Consider the following 26,660-nt stretch of genomic DNA (forward strand, 5'->3'; position numbering starts at 1 on the left):
AGAACATTCACAGAAAAGATTAACAGGCCAAGAGTCGTGAGAGATCTCAGAAATGTAAAATATAATTGTTCAAAATATGAATAATCTTATCTGAGTAACAGAATGGACATAAAATAAAAATTGGAACTGGAAGATGAATTACAAATGAAAGAAACGATGGAAAATAGGAAGAAAAAATTGAAGTGTATGACAAGGGAAAATAAAGTGAATGGGGGAGGTAATACTTGAAATTATAGTAAAAATGTTTCTAGACTCAACCCTAATATTTCAGAGAACTCTCTTGAACATCAGGAAATAAAAATCATACAGGGTATTGTAGATGAAAATACCCTGTAAGTTACAAGAGAAGGGTTAATATTACCAAAGAAAGGGAATCCATTTTCCATAGCAAAACTAATTGTAAGAAAACAATGACTAAACAGCCCAGGAAAAAATGGTGGAAGAATTTTAAGATGGCCTCTTAGGATTTTCCACCATTGAAAAAATTCTTGAGAGAAAGATGTTAAGTAACATAATAAACAGGATTAATCTACTTGGGAGTGTAGCTCAGTTGTAGAGCTTGTAATATTTTGCTGGAGTAATTTAAGCAAATTCAAGATAATTAATTTTGGTTATCTTTTTTACTCCCCAGATGAAGAGAGGTTTCATATATGATTAGAAACAGCTGACAGCAAGGGCAAGAAAGAATAGCTTGGGCAAAGGGCCAGAGCAGTAAGGAACAGGACAAATCTGAGTACTGGATAGCAGGTATGTAAAGGAAGCATGGTGAAGCAAACTGGAACAGGCAGGAGCCAGTAATCTATGTAGATAGCACTTTAGGGGAAGAATATTCCCTTAAATGTCTTAAAAGGCTGGGGTGGGGATTTTAGATTTGCGTTTTGAAAAGATCACTGTCTATAATGATTGAAGCTAAAGAAAAATGAGTTTATTCCACAGTACAGAAGAAATATTGGTCTGAATGTGATTGAAATGCATATAGAAGATTTGAAGTTCATATTGACAATTTGGCTAGTTCACATGGGGGGAAATGGGGGTAAGATGGCTGAGCCCCGTTTTTGGATTAATTGTGGGTTGTGGTTCTTTTGTTTCTCTCATCTCTCCACTTCAATAACATTTAATTTTCATATACTCAAACTTAGAAAAAAAGATGAAATAGTACATCCTTTACCCAGATTCCCCAGGTGTTAACATTTTATCATTATTAGCTTTACCTTTCAGAAGTCAAATTTTAAGTTTCTGACATGGATGCTGCTTTACCCTTTAATATATCAGCATGTATTTCTCAAAAACAAGGAGAATTTTATTTAGCTACATTTGTCAAAAAGCAATAAATGAGTACCATTAGCTAATTTATAGACCATCAATTTTCACCAGTTATCCCTATTAGTTCTTTATAGAAAATACTAGTTTCTCATTGCACGCAGTCTCTTATACCTGAAAGAATTATGCTGTCTTTCTTTCATAACCTTGAATATTTTGGTAACTACAGGCTCTTGAGTTGATTTAATATTTCTTCAAGATGAGACTAATCATGTATCTTCAACCCTGCACTTTGTCTTGTACATATGTCCTTTTTGCCTGAAATCAGCAGTGCCATAGTAAATGCAGTAAAGAATAAACCCAAGTTCTGTGACACCACACGCAAAGATCTGCCTGCTTACCTTCACGCAGTTTCCTTGCAGGAATACCAAGTATTTGTACATACTTGAACAAATAACAGTGTTTTAAGTCTTTATGATGCATGCTGGTTTCCATTATTTAAAAGCCTTGTTTGTTACACAATATGGCCAACATTAAACATTTGGAATCTTTATTACAGTTTAGAATCTGCATTCTAACAATATGCTTCCAAGAATATGTTCTCACATATTTGGGAGAAGCATTGATTTGGAACACTTTATCCTTCCTTTAGATTCCAAGATAGCACTTGCGATCACCATTTGTCTTAGAGTTCTTCTCTGCCTTTATTTTATTCCTCTTGCCTTGTGCTAAACTATCTACTCCCTCTTCACACACACACACACACACACACACACACACACACATTACTTTTTTTTGGTGTGTGTGTGTGTGTGGTGCTGGAGATTGAACCCATGGTCTTACACATGCTAAGTAAGTGCTGTATCACTTGAGCTAAACCCTCAGCCCTGCATTTTTATAGAATATTGTCATATGTGCTCATCATTCCCTATAATTATTCATGTTTACTTTCCCCTGTTGCATTATTATTTCTTTGATTTCCTGTGATTCTCCTTTGATTCTTCACATTATAATCTGTTTGGCACAGAGGAGGTGCTCAAGGAATGGTGAACTCTAGTTCTTAATTCTGTAGAACTCACTATGAGTAAAAGAAATTAATGAGCAGCTACCTTAAGAAAAATATATAGAATGAAACCTAATTAGTGCTTAATTATTTGGGGTAGGAATGGTATGGAATGAGAAGAGGGTGAGAGATTGGTATACAAAAGAATACTGCATTGATTTGTCTAGTATTACTAAAGCATTCAACTCAAGTGTACCCTTAATTTTCTATTACATGTGACATGTCATTATAATCAATACATTTACTATTCTGTACCTGATATTTACACTGCCTTATTTTGAGTCAGATAAATGGTACAATAACATTAGAAGAATGGTAAATGATCATAATCATATGATCTCCAACAACATATTTTTCACTTTGCATAATCATAATTTAGTTAGGATAATATATATAATGTTATGTTTTATCCTGTTACATTCATTATTTCTTCAAATGGTTGCCTAACATTCTTTTCTGATTAGAGACTATCCTTCAGTTTTTTCCTAGTTGTTGGACATATGGTTGTTACTACTATCATCATAAAATTAATGCTATTATGGAAACTCTTAAAATAATCATATTAAAGGATATGTATTTTCCTTTTTGCAAAACATGTACATCTCCCACCAAGTAGAATATGTCATGAAAAAGTACCTGAACATAACCTACACTTTCCACTATTTCTTTAGTCTTTCTTCCCTATGTGTAGGTGATTGTTCCTTGCCTTTGGTGTTTTTTATTTTTTCCTGTAACTTTTTATTGTGGGAAAATTTTGAACAAACACAAAAGGAGACTAGAATAATGCACTCCTATGTACCCTTTCCTCGGTTTTAGTAATGATCATGATCAATCTTGTTTCATCTCTCTCCCACCATCTTTTATGCTATAGTTTAAAGCAAGTTCCAGACAGTATCTTTTCATCAAATGTGTCAGCATGAATCTCTAACAAACTGATAGTATTTATGTAACTGTTACAATGCATTATTACATATGGCAAAACTAGTAATAATTCTCTAATATCTCAATCAACGTTCTGATTTCTTGAATTGTTTTCAAAGTGCATGTATCGAGGCTGGGCATGTGGCTTAGTGGTAGAGAGCTTGCCAAGCATGTGTGAGGCACTGGGTTCAATTCTCAGCATCACATAAAAATGAGTAAGTGAAATAAAGATATTGTGTCCATCTACAACTAAAACAAGTTTTTAAAAAGTGCATGTATGTGTGTATGTATACAGCTGGTTTGTTCAGAACCCCAACAAAGTCTATATATCACAATTGGCTGATAGGAGAATAAACATTTTTACATGATTATAATTGTACCAAATAAGGAAGTAAAATCTTTTTATCTATTTATGTCACAATGTTCTTTTGATAAGTAACATTTCTGTCCTTATGTGAACTTTTAAGATATTTTAAAATTTGCATATTCTACTCTGGTACATATTTTATCGTATCACTGTACATTCTTTAGTTGCTGATTTTTCATTATCACAAAAAAATGCTAAGGTGAATATATTTGTGGATAAAGGTTTCATATTTAGGATTGGACTACCTTGTTGAACATGGAATAATTGGGTCAGAATACAGAGTTAACATTAAGTTCAGTAAATACTTATTTTGAGCAGGTATAAAAATAAAAAGGGCAGTTTTTTCCTTCTTTTCCCCTGCACACTAAACTTATAAAAATTTATATATAGGTTAAAGGCCTTTTAATACATCTTACAGTGCTTCCTAAAATGCTTGCATCAGTTCTTATTGTAAACATCTGATAGTGCTGTTTTTACTATAGTAATATTAGAATTGATTATAATATTTAAATTTATCAATATAATGGACAAACATTCAGTATCTGACAAACATGTTCTCAGTAAATGTTAGCTATTATCATTTTCATTACTGCTACAGTTATCACCAAACACCTGATTTTTCTTCTGATTCTTGAAAGACATTTTTAACATTTAGTCCATCTCAAATGTATTTTCAGTGTTCATCTAAACTTGGTATGCTATATGAGGTATCAATCTCATTTAATGTTATTCTATGCCACCGATTACATGTGAAAGTTGGCTGTTTAGATAGAGCATGGACTTTGAGCCAGAATGCTTGGGTTTGAATTCTAACTCTTCCAATACTCAACTATGATTTGGGGCAGAATGTTTTAAGAATAATAATACCTACCTCATTGATTAAAAGAATTAACTAACACAGAGCTCTTCAACCAGTGCTGGCATTCAAAAAATGCCTTGTAAGAATTTTGTCCGTATTTATTAACTAAACCACCCTTTTCCCACTTATAGGAAAATACCACTTTTACCATTCAGTTGACCTTTGGTCTACCCTCGGCTTTTTATTTAGTTCCTTTTAGTTACCCATCAAATTTTAATGATTATAAATAACTATGATACATTTTGATATCTGATACCTCCATTTAATCTTTAAAAAAACTTTTGTTGGTTGCTCTTCAACATTTTCTGAGATAAAGTTCAGACTGTTCAAAAAGAACACCCCTGTGATTCTCATTAGAATTACATTCTTTGTAGACATTAATTTGGGAAAAACTTGATACCTTAAGTCTGTCTTCTAATAAGAATGGGGTATTTCCACATGGGAATATCACTTATGTTCCTCAGTAAACTGTTGACCTTTTTATCATGTAGTTCCTTACGTTTAGTCAGAGGTATATTTTCATTGTCACATGTTTAGAATATTTATTTATATATTCTATCTAGTTACTGGTATTTATAAAAGCTGCTGATTTTTTTGATCCCTCTGTGTCCTCCTATTACTGAGTTTTCATCCCAGCAGCTTTTAGGCTGCTGATTTTTGTAATAAGATTCTAATACTAACAGACATTGATTTGGCTCTTGAGTTTTTGAGGCAGATGATTATTTCATCTGCAAATAACATCAAAACTCATACAAACTAAGATAAATTAAGATTTTTAACTTTGTAGATAATCAAACCATGTTGATATTTTTCTTATAATTGCTTCTAAGCGTAGCTGAGGTCTTCAGATCCTTTTGGAGCACTCATAAACATTTCAGTATAATTTCTTTTAAGTTTTTTTATGTAGTTTATCCTTATTAAAAAATCCTGGAACAAACTAAAGTTTATTCTGATTCATGATATGAAAAGATATGTAAAAAATATTTACTCAGAGACTAATACACTGTTTATTGGATGGTTCTCCATTTTCCCATCGGTATCCTGAACATAAAATATACTATGTTATCTGCCTCATGAATTTGTTTTCTTAAATACAAGCAAAATAAAATCAATGCCAATTATTTATTGTAGGTTTATTTTGGCATACCTTTATATGTGGTTGCAGTAGACTTTCTGAAACTTTTCAGCAATTCCTTTTATACTTTGCCCTGTTTACCCAATGGACTGTGGAATTATTTTAAGTTAACCAAACCTATTAGATTGTCAAGTTACATTGCATTAAACACTTGAACTAATAAAGAGAATTGAAATGCTTGTTAGTTTTACCACATAGGAATGCTAGTTAGCCATGTTTATTAAAATTATTAATAATTCATAATTTCCATTTAATAGTTATCATGCATTTCTTTTTAAGATGGTTCTTATGTATTTCCTTTTCCTTTTTTTCCCCCCCAGCACTGGGGATCAAACCCAGGGTTCCTCCATTCATGCTAGCAACTGCGGTATATTTTCTATTTGTGTGGGTGATTTGTGAAAAGTAAATATTAAGAATTAAGGATTTACATTCATTCTTTTGTTAAATTTTATTAGATTGCAAAAATAACAAGCATAAGTAAGTAAAAAGGTATAGAAAGTACAAGATTTGTAAATATGACATACCAGGTGATGGTGATATGATACAGTCGCCTACAGATTTATTTTCAGCAAGATCTCCTTTTATTTCAGTCTTTTTAAATAATGTTTCAAAATGAAAATGAAGAGGCACATCTGGAAAAATAAAGTATTTTCAGTGAACAGTATTCTTTAATTAATTTTGCTTCCTTTCTATAAATAGCACATAAGTTTAGAAAAATATGCAAAAGTTTGAAAAGTCAGAACTATTAGAAGTGGCAAAATCCTCAAAGTATATTTTTAGCAGTATTTTAGAAGTTATTGATTAGGCATAATGACTAAAAAAACAAACAGATTCATGAACTTCTTTAAAGTGGTAGGTAAGAAAAATAACATTTATTAATATTAATCTATATTGTTAATAGGTAATGAAAACAAATGCACCCAAAAGGTCTTTAAGAAAACCTGTAGCGAAACCTGGCTGATGAAATCAATTCCTTTCCACCCCCTCAAACTGAAATTGAATTGATGAGGATTCCAGAAGAACATTGGTTTTAATTATTTGGGAAAACATTGCTATAATTTACATTGCTATAATGCAACCTTTTATGAAAATATCAAACTTTGCATTCCCTTAGTCTACTAGTATTAAATGAATCAACATTTAATCTATAAAGATTAAAACCTACTGATAACCTGTCTTCCTTTAGAGACTTGAAAATTTTATAATGTTTATAATATTTAATACTCTCACAAACAGAGTAGCTGAGTAATAAAGATGTGCTTCACATTTATTCAAGTTTTTTTTGAAGAATGTAAAAAACATCTTTCAAAGCTATTCTTGTCTCTTACTTAGAGACACGAAACTTTTCCCTGAGAAGCAAATAAAAAAATAGTTTGTAAAGCAGTTGGTGAAAGTTTTGCTACTGAAAGAAGATAATTTCTTTTTAAGAAAACTAGACAGGAATATAAATTATGATTGACCCAGGAAGTTTCTGGATTTTAAACAAAAAGAAGATGTATCTCTTCCTCAAAAGGTATACTTTTAAAAAGACATACACAAAAAAACTGTTCATGAGTGTCATGGAATTTGTCCCAAGGGACAGATGATAAAATGAAAATGAGACTATAAAAATTCTCACTTAAAATGCTCCTTAAGTATTTCAGGATTCTGGTACTTTTTCTTTTCTTAAAAATTATTTTATTTGTTCTAATTAGTTGTACATGACAAGATGCGTTTATACATTTTGATAGATCACATATAAGTAGAGTGTAATCTCATTTTTCTGATCACAGAGGTAATAATGTCTTTTTCACTCTACTATCATTCTGGTACTTTTCAATTGTCTAAACATAACTTTGTTTCCCCAAAGAGAGACTGTGTACTTCTATAAAGGGAATATCCACCTATTCTATCACTGAATTGTGGGAAAAATGATTTAATCAGAGAAGGTCCTTAGCTACCTGTGTACCTTTCTTGGTACTAATCTTTTGATCTCTGGCCTTTTATCCAAATATTTCACAATACTGTTGCACTTATATTTCAGTTGTCTTCAACTAGAGTAAAAGTTCCCTGAGGGATTTATTTGTATTTATACTCATAGCATCCATAATACCTTTTATGTAGCAGTATTGAGATTTTTATTAAATGAATGCAGGGAAGGATGAATAACCCTAACTAGTAAATTGGTAAAGAAGCTAATCTTATTTGTCAGTTTGGAATGTTTTACAGAATTGGAGGATATTTTATACTAGCTTTCAAGATTATTTCAAGAGAAATGAATTTGCTAATAAGAAAATAGGCAGTAAAAAGTAATGACAAGGAGCATGGTTCTGGAGAATGATTCTCAGATCAATTTTTTCCATAATTTACTAGCTGCATAATCATTGATAATGGATATAAGCTTAATTTTCTCATCTGTAAGATGAAGAGGATATTAGTATCTATTCTCACAGGTTATAAGAATTAAACAACAAAATGTAATGTGCATAGTATACACAGGGTCCAATGTATGCTAAAACCAAATGTTAGCCTGCATTATTATCTTTGTATTTTTTCTTCCTACTATGAAGGTTTTCTCAAAGATGGACTAAAATAACTTCTGTTAGGAACTTACTGTAAAGAATGGCATAACTATGATGCCATTCTAATATGGATAAGGAATGGAAATGTGTATAAAAACTAGCAGATTACAAAAAAATAATGTTTTTGGATTTTAAGCAGATTTTGAAAATTCAAAAGATGATTATTTCCACAAATTGAACAGAACATTAACTCCTCATGTGACTAGATTAACTTCCTGTATGAGACTTATTTAGTTCTAATGATCAAATAATGGATCAAATTTTACAGATTCCCCATATTTGTAAGATTAAATTTTACAATAGGAAATATTCAGAGTTACTTAAGAAAATTTTTGAGGGGCTTACCTGATGGCAATGATAGAACAGAATGGAAAGAAGAATCTAACTCTGAAATATGCTCTCTTAACATCTGAGATTTTGAATTATGTTCACAGTTACTCCAAGCTGAAGTTGACTGTAGGTAAGACATTTGTGTAGTGTTTAAAAATGTTTCTTTTGAAGGCAAAGTCTGTAAGGAAATAAATAATTTAGAAGACTTTATTTTGCTTCAAAATTAAATGCTAGATAGTTAACAAGTAATACAATATCCGAATAACACCAAAAGAATGTTGTACTTAAGTCACCTGGGAGAAAGACATGGAAATAAATGAGAAATGACATGGAATAAATGAGAAAGGCTAATGAAGAATCAGCCATTAATTTGGTAAGGTATGAGCAACCCTTTTCCAGTTTTTCAAAGTGAAAAGCATTGTCCATGAAATGGGCCTTTCTCCCATCTTATCTCAGTAGAGTGAAAATAATTGACAATTTGCAGTTATCATCATCCATTTAGGTCCTACTCACTGTCTTTCAAACTCTGTGACTGTCTTCTATGAAAGCCTGAAAAATATAGTTGTTTTCTTCCTAATTTCAGTATTTGCTATTTCAACTACAAAATGGTTTTCAAAATAAAATCAACTTTTATATTAAACATTCCACAGCTGTGCTAAACTTCATTCTAATAATATATCTCTAACTTCTTTTAGTCTTCTGTTATCAAAACATTTTATCTGCAAATGGAAGCAGCTTAATTTCTTTCATTAAATCCCAATATTGTTATTTGGGGGATCCCAATCATATCAGATGGGCTCACCAGTTCAGTAATCATCAAAGAAGATATTCTTATTTTGCTTTCTTTTTGTAACAGGAATGATATTAATTTATCAAAACCAGTAGTGATATGGACTATAGGACTTTGATATGTTCTTTGTGAGGATATCTTCCTAGATGACCAAAAGACTTTAAAATATATATATTGAATTTAATAGTGCTTTTTCTGAACCTATCAAAATGACTACATGACTTTTCTTCCTTAATCTCTTAATGTGGCAAATGGCATTAATGGATTTTTAAATGTCAAATCAAACTTGATTCCTGATTTTTCAGGAATTTTACTAGGGTTTTATCAAGTTTATTTACTTTTTCAAAGGGTCAACAACTGGGTTCATTGACTCTATATTTCATTGATTCTTACACCTTGCTTTCTTCAGTATTAATCAAATATATTCTATTTCCCCCCTGTGTTAACCTGTATTTATGAATTCACTATTCACTTTTCTTTTAGTGGTTTGCCTAGAGATGACAATATGTATCCTTAACCTATTAGCTTTTGTAGTAGAATATGAATTATTCATTTTACCATTTCCCTAAAAACACCGGGACATTAAAAATCCATTTGCTCTCCTATTTATTTTTGTGTTATCATTGTTAGGTGTTTTAATTCTACACATCTGTACAACCCCATATAATATATTACCATTATTGTTTTCACCGTCAACATATCTTATGTGTTTATCCTTTTTCACTGCTCTTAGCTACTTCCTTCAATTCTCTACTTCCTTTTCACTTTTGCGATTATATTGTGGATTTGCCACCACTTCAAGATAATGTCTTTTTACTCTGGCTGCCTTCTCTGTTTTCACCTCAGGCTTGAAAGTGTTAGCTTAGTCTGTTGGGCTGTCATAAAAATAACAGAGTAGATGGCTTATAAATAAATTTATTTCTCACAGTTCCAGAGTTAAAAAGTCCTAGATCACAATCTTGGCAACTCTGGTGTCTGGTGAGTGTCTACTTTCTCATTTACAGATGGCTGCATTCTCTCTGGAATGTTACACAGAAGAGGTGGGGCAAGGTGCAGCCCATTTTATAAGTGTATTAATCTCATTCCTGAGGACTCAGGTTTAAAGACCTCCCAAAGGTTCCACCTCCAAATACTATCACCCCATTGAGGATTACATTTCCACATGTGAATTTGAGAGAAACAGTCAGTAAAGAGCATTCCACCTTGTCCCCCAATTCACTTCCCATCACATGAAAAATAATTCCAACAGTCCTCCAAATCTTTTTTTTTTTTTTTCCTCTTTTGGTACCAGGGATTGAACTGAGGGGCACTTAACCACTGAGCCACATCCCCAGCCCTTTTTTTGTATTTATTTAGAGATAGGGTCTCACTGAGTTGCTTAACCTCATTAAGCTGCTGAGGATGGCTTTAAATTCACAATCCTCCTGCTTCAGCCTCCTGAGTAACTGGGATTATAGGACCACGCCTGGTCTAATCCTTCAAACCATAACTCATTCTAGCATCAATTCAAAAAGTCCAAAATCTCATCTAAATATCACCAAAATCAAATATGGGTGAGATTCAAATTATACTTCATCCTGATGCAAATTTTTCTCCACCTGTGAACCAGTGAAACCAGCAAGTTACGTGCTTCCAAATTTTAGTAGTGGGACAGGCAGAGGATAGATATTCCTATTCCAAAAGAAAAAAAAAATAAATAGAAGGAGGAGGGAGGGAGGGAGAGAGGGAGGGAGGAAGATCTTTTTAGGTTGCAGGTAACTAAATGAGCTTCCTTTAAAACAAAAAATAATTCCACACATTAGATCAGAACCAATGTACCACATCAACAAGTATATAAAAAAGTCATGATCATCACTATCAACTAAGTAAACCTAATCAACACAGAAACAATACCAAAATACAGCAGACTATATTTACAAGAGTGCATGGAACATTCACCTAAATAGACTATTTGCTATCTAATCATAAAACTAATATCAATAAATCTAAAAGGAATGAAATCATACAGAAGATTTTTTTTTAAGTCACAGGGCAATTAAATTAGAAATCAATAATAGTATTTGGAAAATCCCCAAATATTTGGAAATTAAACAATTCTCAAAAATTCAAGATTAAAGAAGAAATTGTGAGAGATGAGAAAATATTTTGAACTGCAAAATATATTTCACAGAGTTCAGGGTGTTAAAGTTGTGCTCAAAAGGAAGATTAAAAGCATTGATATGCTTGTATTAATAAAGAAAAAAAATTTTCTAAATTTTTACCTTAAAAAGTGAGAAAAAGACAATCCCAAAGTAAACACCATTTACATGATACTACTCAGTTGAATGGCTAAAATGAAAAGGATTGATAATACTGTTTCAGCAAAGATGGGGAAGAACTGGGACTTCCATGTATTGCTCATAGTAATGTAAAATGACACTATTCAAAAATCAGTGACACAAAGTTGTACAAGAATATTAGTAGCAGCTTTATTCATAATAGCCCTAAACCAGCAACAACCCAAATGTCCAAGAGCAGATGAATAAACTGTGATATAGTCACACAATCATTAATCCTCATCCTCCTACTATTCCCTTTTACCCCCACTGGCAACAATTCTAATGTGTTGATCTCAATTCTTTATTTATATGTTTTATTACTTGTATTGTTCTGCAAATCTCATTCTGGGGTCCACTGTCTATACTTGAGTCAGTGCAAATTTTGAAGTTTCAAAATAACTAGTTGAAATTTTGAAGTTAACTTCAGTTCAGGAGGCTGAATATCACCTACTGTTAAGACATTTTATATCCTATGTAAAAGCCTTAAATTTGTTTCTATAGATTTATGTGTTCTCCGATGATTCTTAGAAAAACAGTCTGCTTTTGGTAACACAGCTTGTTTTATGCTATATTTTTAATTGGTTATTATGTGTCAGAAGAGTGTTGGTTCTAACTTTTTTATTCTATTGGGTTTTGTACAAAATTATTTCAATTAAAAATAATACTTTATTCCATCCATAGGTTCAAAATTATTTTCCTTCAATTTTGGTGATACACCATTGCATGATCACCTACCATCTAGAGTCATTCAGGATTTCAAGGGCAGTCATTATTACCCATTGTAGATCATGTTTTTTGTTACTGTTGGTAGCTTTGTTTTCTCTTCAAAAGTTTTTAGATGTTATGTTCTATTCAGAACTTTCATGACAATCTTTTAAGAGTAGGCGATTATTTTAATTCATAATTAACTCAGCAATTAATGGGCCTATTCAAACTGAAAACATATTTTTTTAAGGTTTGGGAAATATGCATGTGTACTTTTTCTCTGTACTGGGAAATTCCCACTTCTGAAGTTTAATTCTAGGAATTTTATTTTTAATTTATAAAGGCATATTTTTGTTTCAAAAAGATTGCTTCTTTTTTACAATATGCTGTTCTAGGAGTTATTTTCTTTTCTAAAATTATCTGTTTCCACCAAGGTCTGCTATTTTCTTTGATCTTTCTCTTGTTCCTAGGTTTTACTCATATGATTAAGGTCAGGTAATACAAAAAGACATAGGACTATCCTGTTGAAAATAAGCTCCTTTCCCCAGAACTCTTTTATCTCCTCCCCCAAGATTTCCTGAATGTCAAGATTTTTTTTCCAGTGCTTTGGAAGTATAGAAACATGTTAGTTCCTCAAAAATTCTCCTGAACATGTAATACTGGATAATAAAGTAATATTTAGAAGAAATAAATAAATGAAAAAAAAAACTGAATCATTTTATAACTTCAAATGAGGAAGAAATTTTGAACTGTCTCAGAATGCAGATGCCATTTTAATAAAAAGACTGATAAATTCAACTACATATAAATTACACTTCTGTATGGAAAGAAAACATGGAAGACGAAAGACAAACAGGAAAAGTCATTAAAAGGTCAAATTTCCTTTATATATGCATATATGAGAAAAGTACATAATAAAAATGTAATTTTCCTATGCTATATGAAGCACTCCTACAAATGAATAAGAAAAATGTAACAAGTATACAACAGAAAAATGGACAGAAGATATAATCAATCAGTAAAGAGAAAAAAACAGTTCTTCAATAGTGCAATACTGGAAGATAATCTGATAAATGCCAACTGAACTATAATGTAACAGCATGTTTTCTGACTACTCAACCGTGTTCTAAAAAGGCCCAAGACATTAATAATTTACTGTGTTATAAAGATGTAAGGAAACAGGCACTTTAACACGATGTTGGTGGTAATGTAATTTGTTTCAATTCCATATTGAGGGTAATTTGGCAAAAAAAAAAAAAAAAAAAAAAAAAAAAAATATATATATATATATATATATATATATATATATATATAAAATATGTACAAACTCATCCTAACAAGCTTCTGGGACTCTTTCCAATGGATATACTCACAAACATGTAAAATGAACTTAACATGATACAGGGCATGTATGAAAATCCCACAAAAAATGCTAACCAAAAGAAAAGGGAAAAAACTCAAATAACTAAAATTCAAGATGAAAAAGGAAATATTACCACAGATACTACTGAAATCCAGGGGATGATCAGAAATTAGTTTGAAAATTTACACTTCAATAACCTAGAAAATCTTTTAAGAAATGGACAAATTCCTAGAGACATACAACTTAACCAAACTGAACCAGGAGGAAACAGAAAACTTAAACAGATCAATTTCAAGTAGTGAAAGTGAAGATGCTGTCAAATGCCAACCAATGAAGAAAATACCAGGACCAGATGGATTCTCAGCCAAATTTACCTGACCTTAAAGGAAGAACTAATACCAATCCTCAAATTATGTCATGAAATAGGAGTGAACTCTTCAAAACACATTCTGTGAAGTCGATATCACACTGTTACCAAAATCAGACAAAGACACATCAAGGAAAGAAAACTTCAGACCAAAATTCTTGATGAACATAGATGCAAAAATTCTTAACAGAATATTGGCAAACTACATACAAAAACACATGTAAAAGATAGTGCACCATGAGCAAGTGGGTTTAATCCCAGGGATGCAAGGAAAGTTCAACATAGGGAAATTAATAAATGTAATTCACCACATAAATAGACTTAGAGACAAAAAATCACATGATTATCTCAATAGATGAAGAAAAAGCATTTGACAAAATACAGCATCCATTCATGTTTAAAACACTAGGAAAACTAGTGATAAAAGGTAGATACCTCAATATTTAAAAAGTAATATATGACAAACCCAAGACCAACATTATTCTGAAAGGAGAAAAACAAAAAGCATTTCCTCTAAAAATATGAATAAGACAGGGATGCTTACTTTCCCCACTCCTATCAACATAGTACTTTTTTTTTTTTTTCTTACAGTGCTGGGATTAAACCCAGGGCCTTGTGCTTGTGATACAGGCACTCTACTAATTGAGCTATATCCTCAGCCCTCAACATAGTCCTTGAAACTATAGCCACAGCAATTAGGCAAGATAAGGAAATTAAAGGCATACAATTAGAAAAAGAAGAGCTAAAATAGTGTTGGTTGATGACATGATCCTATATGTAGAAGACCAAACAACCCTGTCAGAAAACTTCTAAACTCATAAATGAGTTCAAAATTCAGCAAAGTAGCAGGACACAAAATAAACACCCATTAATCAATTACATTCCTATACTCCAGTGATAAAGTTTCTGAAAAAGAAATTAGGAAAACCATCCCATTCGCAAGAGTTCAAAAATAAAAATACTTGGGAATCATTCCAACAAAAGAGATGAAAGACCTTAACAATGAAAACTATAGAACACTAAAGAAAGAAACTGAAGAAGACCTTAGAAGATGGAAAGTTCTCCCATGTTCTTGGATAGGCAGAATTAATATTATCAAAATAGCCTTACTACCAAAAGCACATAAAAATTCAGTGCAGTTCCCATCAAAATTCCAACGATGTTCTTCATGGAAATAGATAAGGCAAGTCATGAAATTCATTTGGGAAAATAAGAGACCGAGAATAGCCAAAACAATCCTCAGTCAAAAACAAATGAAGCAGGAGGCGTTGCTATACAAGACCTCAAATTATACCACACTTTTATAGTAACAAAAATGGCATGGTATCAGTACCAAAACAGGAATGAAGACCAATGAAACAGAGTAGAAAACAGGGAGACAAACTCACATAAATACAGTTAACTCATACTAGAAAAAAGTGCCAAAAACATACACTGGAGAAAAGATAGCCTTTGTAATAAATGATGCTGGAACTGGAAATTCTATGTAGTAGAATGAAGTTTAACCCCTATTTCTCACCCTGCACAGAACAACTCAAAGTGGATCAAAATCCTAGAAATTAGACCAGACCCCCTTCACCTGCTAGAAGAAAATGTAGGCCCAACACTCCATGTTGGCTCAGGAACTCATTTCCTTAAGACTCCTAAAATGCAAGAAGCAAAATAAAAAATCAATAAATAGGATGGCATCAAATTAAAAAGTTTCACAGCAAAGGGAACAATCAAGAGCATGAAGAGAGAACCTTAAGAATGGGAGAAAATATTTACCACCTGCTCCTCAGGTAGGATGTTAATATCCAAGATACACAAAGAACTCAAAACACCAAAAATAACCCAGTCAATAAATGGGCAAAAAAAAGATACCAAAAAAAGAAATAGGAATGGCCAACAGGTATTTGAAAAAGTGTTCAACATCTCTAGCAGTTACAGGAATGCAAATTAAAACAACACAGATTTCATCTTACTCCAGTCAGAATGGCAATTTTCAAAAATACATGTAACAAGTGTTGATGAGGATGTGGGGAAAAGTGTACAGTCATACATTAGTGAGACTGCAAACTGGTGCAATCACTCTGGAAACCAGTATAGAGATTCTTTGAAAAAAGGAGAAATGGAATCACTCTTTGTCCTGATTATGCCACTCCTTGGTATATATCCAAGGGATTTAAAAATAGCATCTACAGTGACACAGTCACTCCAATGTTTATAGCAGCACAATTCTTAATATCTAAGCTATGGAACCAACCTAGGTGCCCTTCAAGAGATGAATGGGTAAGAAAATGTGGTATATATACACAATGAAGTGTTTGTTACTCTATCACAAAGAATAATGACTTTATGACATTTGCTGATAAATTGATGGATCCGGACCCATGCTAAGTGAAATAAGCCAGTCCCCACAAAACCAAAGGTCAAATATTTTCTGTGATTTGTGGGAGCTAATCCATAATAAGGGGTGGGAGGACACAACAAAAAGAATACAAGTTCAGTGGCATAGACAAAAGGGAATGAAGGGAAGGGAGTAGGGGAAAAAGAAAGAAGTAGAATGAATCTAACATAACTTTACTGTGTACCACAGTGAATCACCACTGTGTATATATTCACAAGAAATTAATTTTTAAAAACTACTATGGGCAAATGGCAGAAAGATCAGTAGAGTAAAGGGAAGTGGGGAATGGTGCAAGGGGAAGGAGAGATACTGGGGAGTGAATTCGAATAAGATATACTCCATGCTTTTTATCATGTCAAATGGATTCTACTGTCATGTATAACTAAAAAGAAGCAATAAAAAATAAAAATAAATGTAACACTTAAGAAGAAAACATCATAATGGAAATCTAACATTTCCAGATTTCAAAACATTATTTACAGTAATAAAAACAGTGTGCTACAGGCATATGAGTAGACAGACCAATGGGTTAGAACCAAAGGCGTAGAAATAAGCCCAGAACTGATTTTGACAGGGGCACCAGGACGATTCATTGGAGAAAAAAAATGTGCTAGGACAACCAGGTCTCCACGGTGAGAAAGCAAAATGAATTCCTATCTCATAACAAATATAAAAATTAACTAAAAATGGACCCATGACCTAAATTGAAAAGTTAAAACCATAAGTATTTTGTAAGAAAATGGGGGTAAATCTTCACTGTCTTGGTATCGGCAATGGGGTCTGATATTTCACCAATAACAGGGGAAAAAAAGAAACAATAGATGAGTCGGAATTCGGAAATTTTTAAATTCTGTGCATCAATTTACTCAAGAGTATAAGGACAATCTATAGAAGGAAGAAAATATTTGCAGATAATATTTGATAAGGGTTGAATATTGAGAATATATAAAGAATTCAACAAAATAACTCCATTGAAAAATAGGCCAAATTAGTCACCTGAGTGTGGCAGGTGACCAGGGTGGTATTGTGGGAGTGTCAGCAAAGCAGTATAAGGCTCCTAGTGGCTGTAGCCAGTAGCTGCCAATACACATGCTACAACAGGATGCCCCTTCTGTAGGAGGTGCCCCTCTTGCCATGGCAACCTACCTGCCCATACCGTCATGCCAGGGTTGTCTCTTCACCACTAAGTTCCTTGAAAGAAGGAATCATGTCTTCCTCATCTTAGTATCCCTAGCATCTAATAGTTCCTGATAATAGTTTAAGATGAATTTTGGTATACTGCCACTGCTTCACTATGGTCTGATAGTAGTAACAGCCATAGTGGAAGGTTGCAGTTACAGGTAACTGTTCTTAGTGCCAAACTAAGAAGAAAAAGAACTGGTTTTCTTAGTTTAAAGTTGTTTTACAAAAATCTTTTAAACATTTATTATGTCTTTCTAGGTATTTGCAAAATAAAAATATTGAATATAATATAAACTCCTTTTTCTCTGAGTCAGAATGGACCTAATTAATTTCCATTATTGTATTTTGCTGTAATAAACAAGCTTATATCTACAAAAAAAAAAAACTGGTTTTCTAATATATAGAAATAGTTGTATCCCATTTGTTTACAATAAAAAAAAATAGTTATAGATGGAGGAAATTTAAAAACAGCAGAATCCATTAGTTCTAATCCAAAATGGGATGAACAGCTAACCCTAGATGTGACCCCACAGACTACTGGAATTTCAAGTTTGTAGTCATCATACTTTAAAGGCAAGTGCTTTATTAGTTAAAATCAACAACAGTTTTGAAACAAGGTCTGTTAATGCATAATAGAAAACAAAGCTTTCCTTGGAAAACAACAATGGCATAGTGCAAACTGGCAAATTTGCAACTGTGCTTGATGGATTGGTAACCGGGCAAGAAAATCAACCCTCTCCAGCCAAAATATAGCAAAATGGTGATACCTTACAAAATAGAGCCTTCACCAAGAACATGTATCATATTGGTTTTAGAAGGTAAGAATAGGATAGATAAGTCATGTACCCACAGTGTCATCCAAAACTCATCCTGTTCATATGTAGTAATGGAGACAATACACCATCTCTGTCTTAGGTTGCTACCAGACCCAAAAATACACCAGCTCCAAAATCACATCTGACTGACACTGTTAATGGAGCATCATTCTCATATGCACCACATGATAATGCTTCCACCATGGGTATTCTAGTAGCATTGAAGAAACCACCTTTATTTTAAATTATACTAGCACTACCATCAAAAATCCTCCCATTCAAGAGATACTGGCTTCAATCACAACAAATGTATTCCTTCTACCAGTGTAGAATTGGGATCTGAAACTAGGAGCATATTAGCCCATGGCTCCTCTAATACTGAAAATAGTTCTGCTTTAGAAAATGAAGGCAGCCATCTGGATGGGCAAAACCTGTACAGCAGCATTCTGGAAATGCCAACACACAATCTTTGCCAACAGGGTGGAAACAGAGAAAGGATCCTCATGGTAGAAGTATTATGTAACCAGTGTGGTGGCACATGCCTGTAATCCCAGCAACTCAGGAGGCTCACAAATTCAAGGCTAACCTGGGTAATTTAGCAAGACTCTGTATTAAAATTTTAACAAAAAATAAATAAAAACTATAAAAGGGAATGTAGCTTAGTAGTAGAGAAGCTATAGATTTAATCCCTAGTACTGAGTTTTAAAAAAAAACTGTGTGGCTCCTAAACTACCACATGGGAGAAAGTACAAACTTCACCTGAAAGTTAAGAAGAATTGATGATCACGGGAGTTTACATGGATCATAACCCCAGAGCAACAACATGGCAGCAGTCCCCTAGGGAATCCATTCAAAATTTTGAAAAGTTGCAATCTCAGGGGAACCAACTTCAGAGAGTTAGGTAACAGTCCAAAATGGTACCTCTCTATTCAGCTTCAATGTTAGCTACAGAAAATGACCCATATGGCTTTTGCCACCAGGCTTGGAGGAAAAAAAGAGTGGATTCGGTAGGTTTTATTTAATGAATCCTAACAAAAACAACTTAATGGGAAGATCCAAGAACTCAAGGCTTATTGAATGAAGAACCCCCACCAGAAGGCTAGGAAATTAGGTATGCTTGGGAAAGTGTTAATAATTTTGTTGATCTTAAAACAAGAATAGCATTCAAAGATTATCATGATGGGAAGTCATCTGTAAGTAAAGACAGTTCACAAATTGCTTTTGAATACAACTTCAGGTGGACACTTGTTCATTTTCATTTTTTGTGCCAGTCTTATGCACTACCCATTGATCACAGAACAATGTGTCCTAGTAGATATTATTTGAAGATGCCATCCAACCAGCTGGTGCATTAAAACCTTATAACTTGAGAAGATGATATATAATATTTAGAGTAGAAGATGGACTTGATTATAGTAACCTACCAAGAGAATTGCTTTTCTTGCTTTCACATGAAGTTTTGAACCCAGTGTACTGCTATTTTGAGTATATAGGCAAAAACAACTATTTCTACAGAGAAATCCAGCAACAACCATTAATTCAGACCATATTTCATACTTCTGTTTCATTGCTTACTTTATTGCAATGGCACTATATCATGGCAAGGTTTTTGATACTGGTTTCTCTTTAGCATTCTAAAATTGTAGGTTAAGTAAAAAATAAACCTTAAACTTTAAGGATTTAGAATCTATTGATGTTGAATTTTATAATTTCCTAATCTGGATAAGACACAAGAACACTGAAGTATGTTGCTTAGAAATGTAGTTTTCTATTGAGATGGAGATTTGTGGCAGTTACTCCACATGACCTAATATTGAAAGATCCAATATCCTGGTGTCTGATGAGAATGAAGATGAATATATGGTTTAATGACAGAAGAGTATTGTCTCGAGGAGTACAAGAATAAACTGAAACTTTCCTTGGTGTTTTTTTTTTTTTTTAAGATTTTTTAAATGAAACAACCATTTTTTTAGACCTTTATTTATTTTTATGTGGTGTTGAAGATCAAACCCAGTACCTCACACACGCTAAGCAAGCACTCTACCACTGAGCTATAGCCCCCAGCCCTCCTTAATGGTTTTAATGAAGTTGTTCCACTTCAGTGGCTAGAGTACTTTGATAAATAAAGAACTGGAGGTTATGTTGTATGGCATACAGGAGGTTAACTTGGAAGACTAGCAGAGAACTATCATTTTTCAATATCATACAAGTGATAGCAAGCAAAGAACCTGTTGAGGAAGTTTATGAAAGAGACAATGAGGTAAGAATGACTACTGTGGTCTGTCACTGGAACTTGGTGCTTACTTCTAGAAGGATTTGCTGAGCTCATGAGAAGTAATGTACCTCAAAAGTTTTGTGTTGAAAAAGTTGGCAAAGACATGTGATTACCAAGAAGCCATACATGTTTTTATCACTTGGATCTACCACCATAACATTTATGAATAATTAAAGGCAAAACTTATTTTTGGGAGCTGGGGAGATAGCTCAGCTGGTAGAGTGCTTGCCTCGCAAGCACAAGGTCCTGAGTTCGATCCCCAGTACCAAAAAAAAAAAAAAAAATTTTGTAGAAGAGACAGGAATTTGGATGAGAATAAATGTCGCTTCTTGTCTTGGAGGAGCTCTTGCATTTAAATACTCCAGCCAAGAAAAATTGCATAGGCCAAAACACCTGATAATAACAACTCAGAGAAGCAAAAATTTATTTTAGGCTCACAGTTTCAGAGGTCTTGGTACATGGTCAGCAGACTTCATTGCTCTGGGCCTCAGGTGAGGGAGAACATCATGGCAGAAGGACATGCAAAGGAAAGCTGCTCATCTCTCAGAACTCAGAGAGAGAGAGAGAGAGAGATGGAACCAGAAACAAAATATCCCTAAGACATATCCCCCAATGATCCATTTCCTCTAGTCATACCCCCAACTACCTACAGTTACAACCTAGTAATCCATGCAAATTTATTAATCCACTAAGTGGATTAATCTACTGATTAGGTTACAGGTATCATAATTTGATCATTATACCTACATTAATATAGGAGCTTCCGGGGAACACTTTGTATGCAAACCACAACTGATAGTACAATAAGCTGTTCATTTTTTTTATAATAAATATCCTGAACCTCTCAAAATATGTTTTCCATAAAAACATTCAAAACAGTTTATCATTTTATACTTTATTTATTGCTCCCTTCAAATGACTGAGCAGGAAAAAGATCATCCTTAAATTCTGAAGCAAGAAACACACACAACATCATTAACAATGAATATATAGCTATATAAGTGTCAGTTGAGAAATATCCCCTCTTTGCTTCACTTACTAGCAATGCATGAAACCATAACTTACTTGGTAACTTACATGCAAATCAATTTCTAGATTCAATAACATTTAGTTTGTTATAGAGATTGGAAAGAATTCATTGAGCAACATAAATGTATGTTACTTTGAGATGCTAGGTATTTGTGGAATTAAAGAATCAGGCATTTCTGTGCTCTTGCTTTTAAGATCTATATGTTCTTCAAATTTAATTCATAATAAACTGATGCATTTTGATACTTCAAAAATATTTTAAGATGGGGAAAATATCGAAAAGGCATTTCTCCAAAGAAGATATATAAATGACCAGTAAACTCACGAAAAGATGCTCAACATCATTCATTAGTCATTAGGGAAAGGCAAATCAAAACCACAGTGGGTCCAATTTCATACCCACTAGGATGTCAATAATAACAAAAGTATTATTGAGGTTTTGGAGAAATTGTAAACCTCATTGCTGGTGGTAATGAAATAGGTTCAGCCACCATGAAAAACTGGTAGGATATAATTATAATAGAATATTATTCTATCATAAAAAGGAAAGAAGCACTGATATATCTACAATTTAGATGAATCTCAAAAACAGTATACTAAGTCACAAAAGGATGGATTCACATTATCTAACTCCATGTAATGAAATATTCAGAATAGATAAATTCAGAGCATGGTGGTTGCCAGGGACTGTGAATATAGGTAAATGGAGAAAACCCACTTAATAGGTGAGGAGTTTATCCCTGGAGTGATGAAAACGCTTTGGAACTAGATAGAGGTGGTGGTTGCAAACTTGTAAATGTACTTAAAAGCCACTGAGTTGTTCACTTTAAAATGTTTAATTTTATGGAATATGAATTTTATTCCAATAATTTTAAAATTCTAAAAACTATGAATTGATACATAATATAATTATTTGAACCATTGCTTGTAAAAGCAAAACCTGTAAATAACCAAAGTATTCATCCCCAGAAGACTGGTTAAACATCTTTATGCTGAAATACAATACAAAAGAATAAGGAAACTCTTTATCATGGACCAGTGGTCCAATGGATAATGCATTGGATTATGGATCAGAATAAGGAAATTTTTCACAAATGTGAAAAAAAAAAGTTCTCTAACATGCACCATTAACTGTGGGAAAGAGACAGCAGTTTACACAGTGTGCTAATATTTGTTAACGTGGACACAAATTCACTTACATGTGTATACAAATATCCAGAATGATGTACTAGATGCTAAAAACACTGGTACTGTGTCAGAGGGTGGGTAGCAGAACAAGGAGGGACGAAGACTTTTAACTTATGTATTTTCAATTATTTCATTTTGAATCACATTAATTATTCAAACAAAAAGTCATGCTTTTGAAAGAAGTAATTTTCATCTACAGAATTTTAAATTTTTTAAATTTAAAATGATTAACTATATATAAGAACATAAAGTTATTTAAGACTTAAATGTACAGCCAGGCACAGTGGTGCATTCCTGTAATCCCAGTTACTTGGGAGGCTGAGACAGGGGGATCACAAGTTTGAAGCCAGCCTCAGCAACTTAGTGAGACCCTAAGTAACTTAGTGAAACCTTGTTTCAAAATTTAAAATGAAGAGGGCTGGGGATGTAGTTCAGTGGTAACTGAACTCCAGTACCCCAACCCCAAAGCCTTATACAATGTCATAAATAAGGTCATCATATGTAATTCTAAACCAGATGAATAGAACATTACCTGCATTTCAAAGGCCCCTCTGTAGTCTTAACTGCAAATCCCTTCATTTTAAAAGAGTAACTATGATGTAATTTGTAAACTACTCAACTTGTTTTTTTATATTTTAATTTTCTATTTGTTTATCCCTAACTTCATTAAATTTATTTTTACTTTTTTTAACTTACATAAATTAAATTCATCCATATTTGCTGCATGTTTTGTATACATTGTGATACAGAATTGTTACATGAATATATGAAATTATTTATCAATTTTATGGCTAGACTATGGATTGCGTCTAGTTTGTAGTTATAACAATGTTACCTCTGGACACTGATATGTATATCCTACTGATGCACCAAATCACACAATATTCTAGGATATCTTTTAGAAAAATCTTTCTAAAAGCATAGCCCTAAATTATAGCACATCTGTCTTCAATTTTACTAGAAAATACCAATTTGCCAATGCCCTTATACCAGTTACTCTCCCACAGTACTCCATAAGCATTCCCATTATCCTACTTCCAACCAAAACTTGATATTAATTTATTTTTTAAAATTTCCAGTTGGTGGTAAGAAAATAGCACTTCGTTGTCTTAATTTGCATTTTTCAAATCACAAATGAGGTGGCCACTTTTAAAATTTGTGCATTGATAGAATCTTTTATGAAATGGTATGTTCAAATCTTTTGCTTATATTTAATTGACATTTTCTTCTTTAGGTAGTTCTTTATAGTCTATGAGTTCTATGATGGTTGTGTGTGAGAAATCTCTTCTCCCACATGGTTGCTGGGTCTTCACTTTGTTTTTTGAATAAATGTTCATAGTTTTAATGAAGTTAATTTTGTAATTTTATAAATTTTTATAAGGATATTTTACCCTGAGACCATAATGTATTCTATATTAGTTTGTAAAACACCTTTTAATGTTTCCTTTCATATTTAATTCTACATTCTACCTATGGATGATATGATTTATACAAGGGAGAGAAATCCACTGCATTTTTCCTCATATGGACAATCAACTGTCCCAGTACAGGTAACTTAATAGACTGTCTATTCCTAAAAATGTTGTGACATGGAATTCCACAAAAACAGGAGGGAGACCAGCAGAACAAAGGAAGCAGATCAGAGAGATGGAGAAGGGGAGCAAGGGTATTAAGAACAAAACAGACCAAATTACATTGTGAGATTATGTACAAGTACAAACGGGTAACAACAAATTCCATCATTATGTATAATTATAATATACTAATTTTAAAAAAGGAACTGCAAAAAGAAAAAAAAGTACCTTTACCTGACTAGTCTCCAAGTTATTGACTATCTTAAGTTCCCAAATACATTAAGTCTGTTTCTGAGCTTTCTCTATTGTTCATTTACTCAAACCTGCACCTCTGCACCAATACCATACTGTCTTAATTCTTATAGCTTTAAAGTAATATTTGGCATCTGGTAGGACAGACCCTTTCATTATTTTCTTTGGGAATGTTACATCTATTCCCTCCCCACAACCTTATAACATCTATTTTTTTTCTTGTTGTTCTGCTTTCCCCTACCCTCCTCTTCAATTATAACATACATGCTTGACCTTTTGCATTGTCCTATACATTTATAAATGAATTTGTCAAGTTCAAAAACAAATAAGCAATCACACACACACAAACTGCCTTCTGAGATTTTGATAGAAACTGTACTAAAGCTGTGGGAACAATTGACTTCTTTGCAATATTTGTCTTTGTACTGATGAATATAGAATATCTCACCATTCATTTTAAGTTTTCTTTAATCTCTCCTAAGTTGTATGGATTTTTACATCTTTGGCTATATATTATGAAGTATTTAATACATTTGATCCTATAATAATCTTTAATTAATATATCTTTGCTGGAAAAAATAATGTAATTAATTTTATAAACTGATTATACGTTCAAATAATCCATCACTTTATTCTTTTGGATTTTCTACAAATGACCATTTTGACTCTTCAGCTCCAAATTTTATACCTTTTGTTATTTTTCCACAAGGCTGAGTAATCATTGCAGTAAAGGGCAGATTTAAAGTGGCAAGCATGGACAACCTGTGTCATTCCATATCTCAGAGCAGAAGTCTTTAGTGTTCAGCATTAAGTGTGATGTTTAACATACACTTTTGTCTATAGCCCTTTTTAAATCAGATTAAGAAAATTATTCTTTACTTCAGAGTTTTTAGCATGATGAAGCAAGTAATTTTATCAAATCTTATTTTCTGTACTAGTTAATCAAATGATTCTCTTACTTAAGGAATAAACTAATTTATTTTCTAACATCAAACCAAGCATTCATGACTGGTAAAAGGTCAATTTTCTCAAGATGCTTTATTCACTTATTATTTATTTTTATTTTTTTCTGTCTTATTTTTTGTATTAACTGATACAAAAAATTTCTTATTTTTTCCCTATAATACCTTTGGTTTATTTATTTATTTTTATGTGATGCTGAGAGTAGAACCCAGTGCCTCATATGTGCTAGGCAAGTGCTCTACTACTGAGCTATAACCCCAGCCCCAATATGTCTTAATGCTTTTATATATAATTCTGTTTAGAATTTCTGCATCTCTATCCATAAAGGAATTTGTCTATAACTTTCCTTTTAAAATTGTGATGTAAAGATTATACCAGACTCAATTCCTTTGAGTTTGTGAGAGGTTGGAATTATATTTTCCTTGATGGTTCTGAAGGTGAAATCATTGGGTCTCAAGTTTTCTTGTGTGTGTGTGTGTGTGTGTGTGTGTGTGTGTGAGTGAGAGGGGTGTTCATATAATGGCTTAATGGTTAATTTCTTTAATGGTTATCAACTTTTCAGGTTTTCTATTTCATTTTTTTCTTTTTCTCTATTTTTTGTTCATTTCAATGCTGGGGATTAAACCCAAGGACCTCATACATGCTACACTGAGCTACACACCTAGTCCTCTATTTCTTTTTGATTCATCTTACATGTTACCTATTTTGGTTGACTTACTTTGTTTTACATAATTTTTCAAATTTAAAGATTTAACACTGCCATTTTCTCTGCCATGTTCATCTATGTGTATTTCTAGTAGGACCCACTGCCACTTTGAGTATAATTTGGGTTCTATTTTTAAGGAAGGGGAAAGTTGATATTGCACAGGAAATAAACTGGAAGGTAAATACATAACCCTGCTAACAACTATACTGTCAGAGCAATAAAGCTTAAAAATTACTCAAGATTTATCA

At 32.7% G+C, this 26,660-nt stretch overlaps 1 protein-coding gene across 5 annotated transcripts in view; it reads right to left on the reverse strand.

Annotated features, from left to right (window-relative positions):
* The window catches only part of KANSL1L (KAT8 regulatory NSL complex subunit 1 like), a 130,004-nt gene that overhangs the window by 9,836 nt on the left and 93,508 nt on the right, over positions 1–26,660 (reverse strand). For all 5 annotated transcript variants that reach the window (XM_079134628.1, XM_079134624.1, XM_079134626.1 and 2 more), the window contains exons 7-8: positions 8,512–8,674; positions 6,130–6,237 (exon numbers count right to left, since the gene is read on the reverse strand). In XM_079134628.1, the coding sequence (XP_078990754.1) occupies positions 6,130–6,237; positions 8,512–8,674 (271 nt within the window). The remainder of the gene's footprint in view (positions 1–6,129; positions 6,238–8,511; positions 8,675–26,660) is intronic.

This window comes from Sciurus vulgaris (assembly GCF_902686455.1).
Source record: "Sciurus vulgaris genome assembly, chromosome: 3".
Taxonomy (NCBI): Eukaryota; Metazoa; Chordata; class Mammalia; order Rodentia; family Sciuridae; genus Sciurus; species Sciurus vulgaris.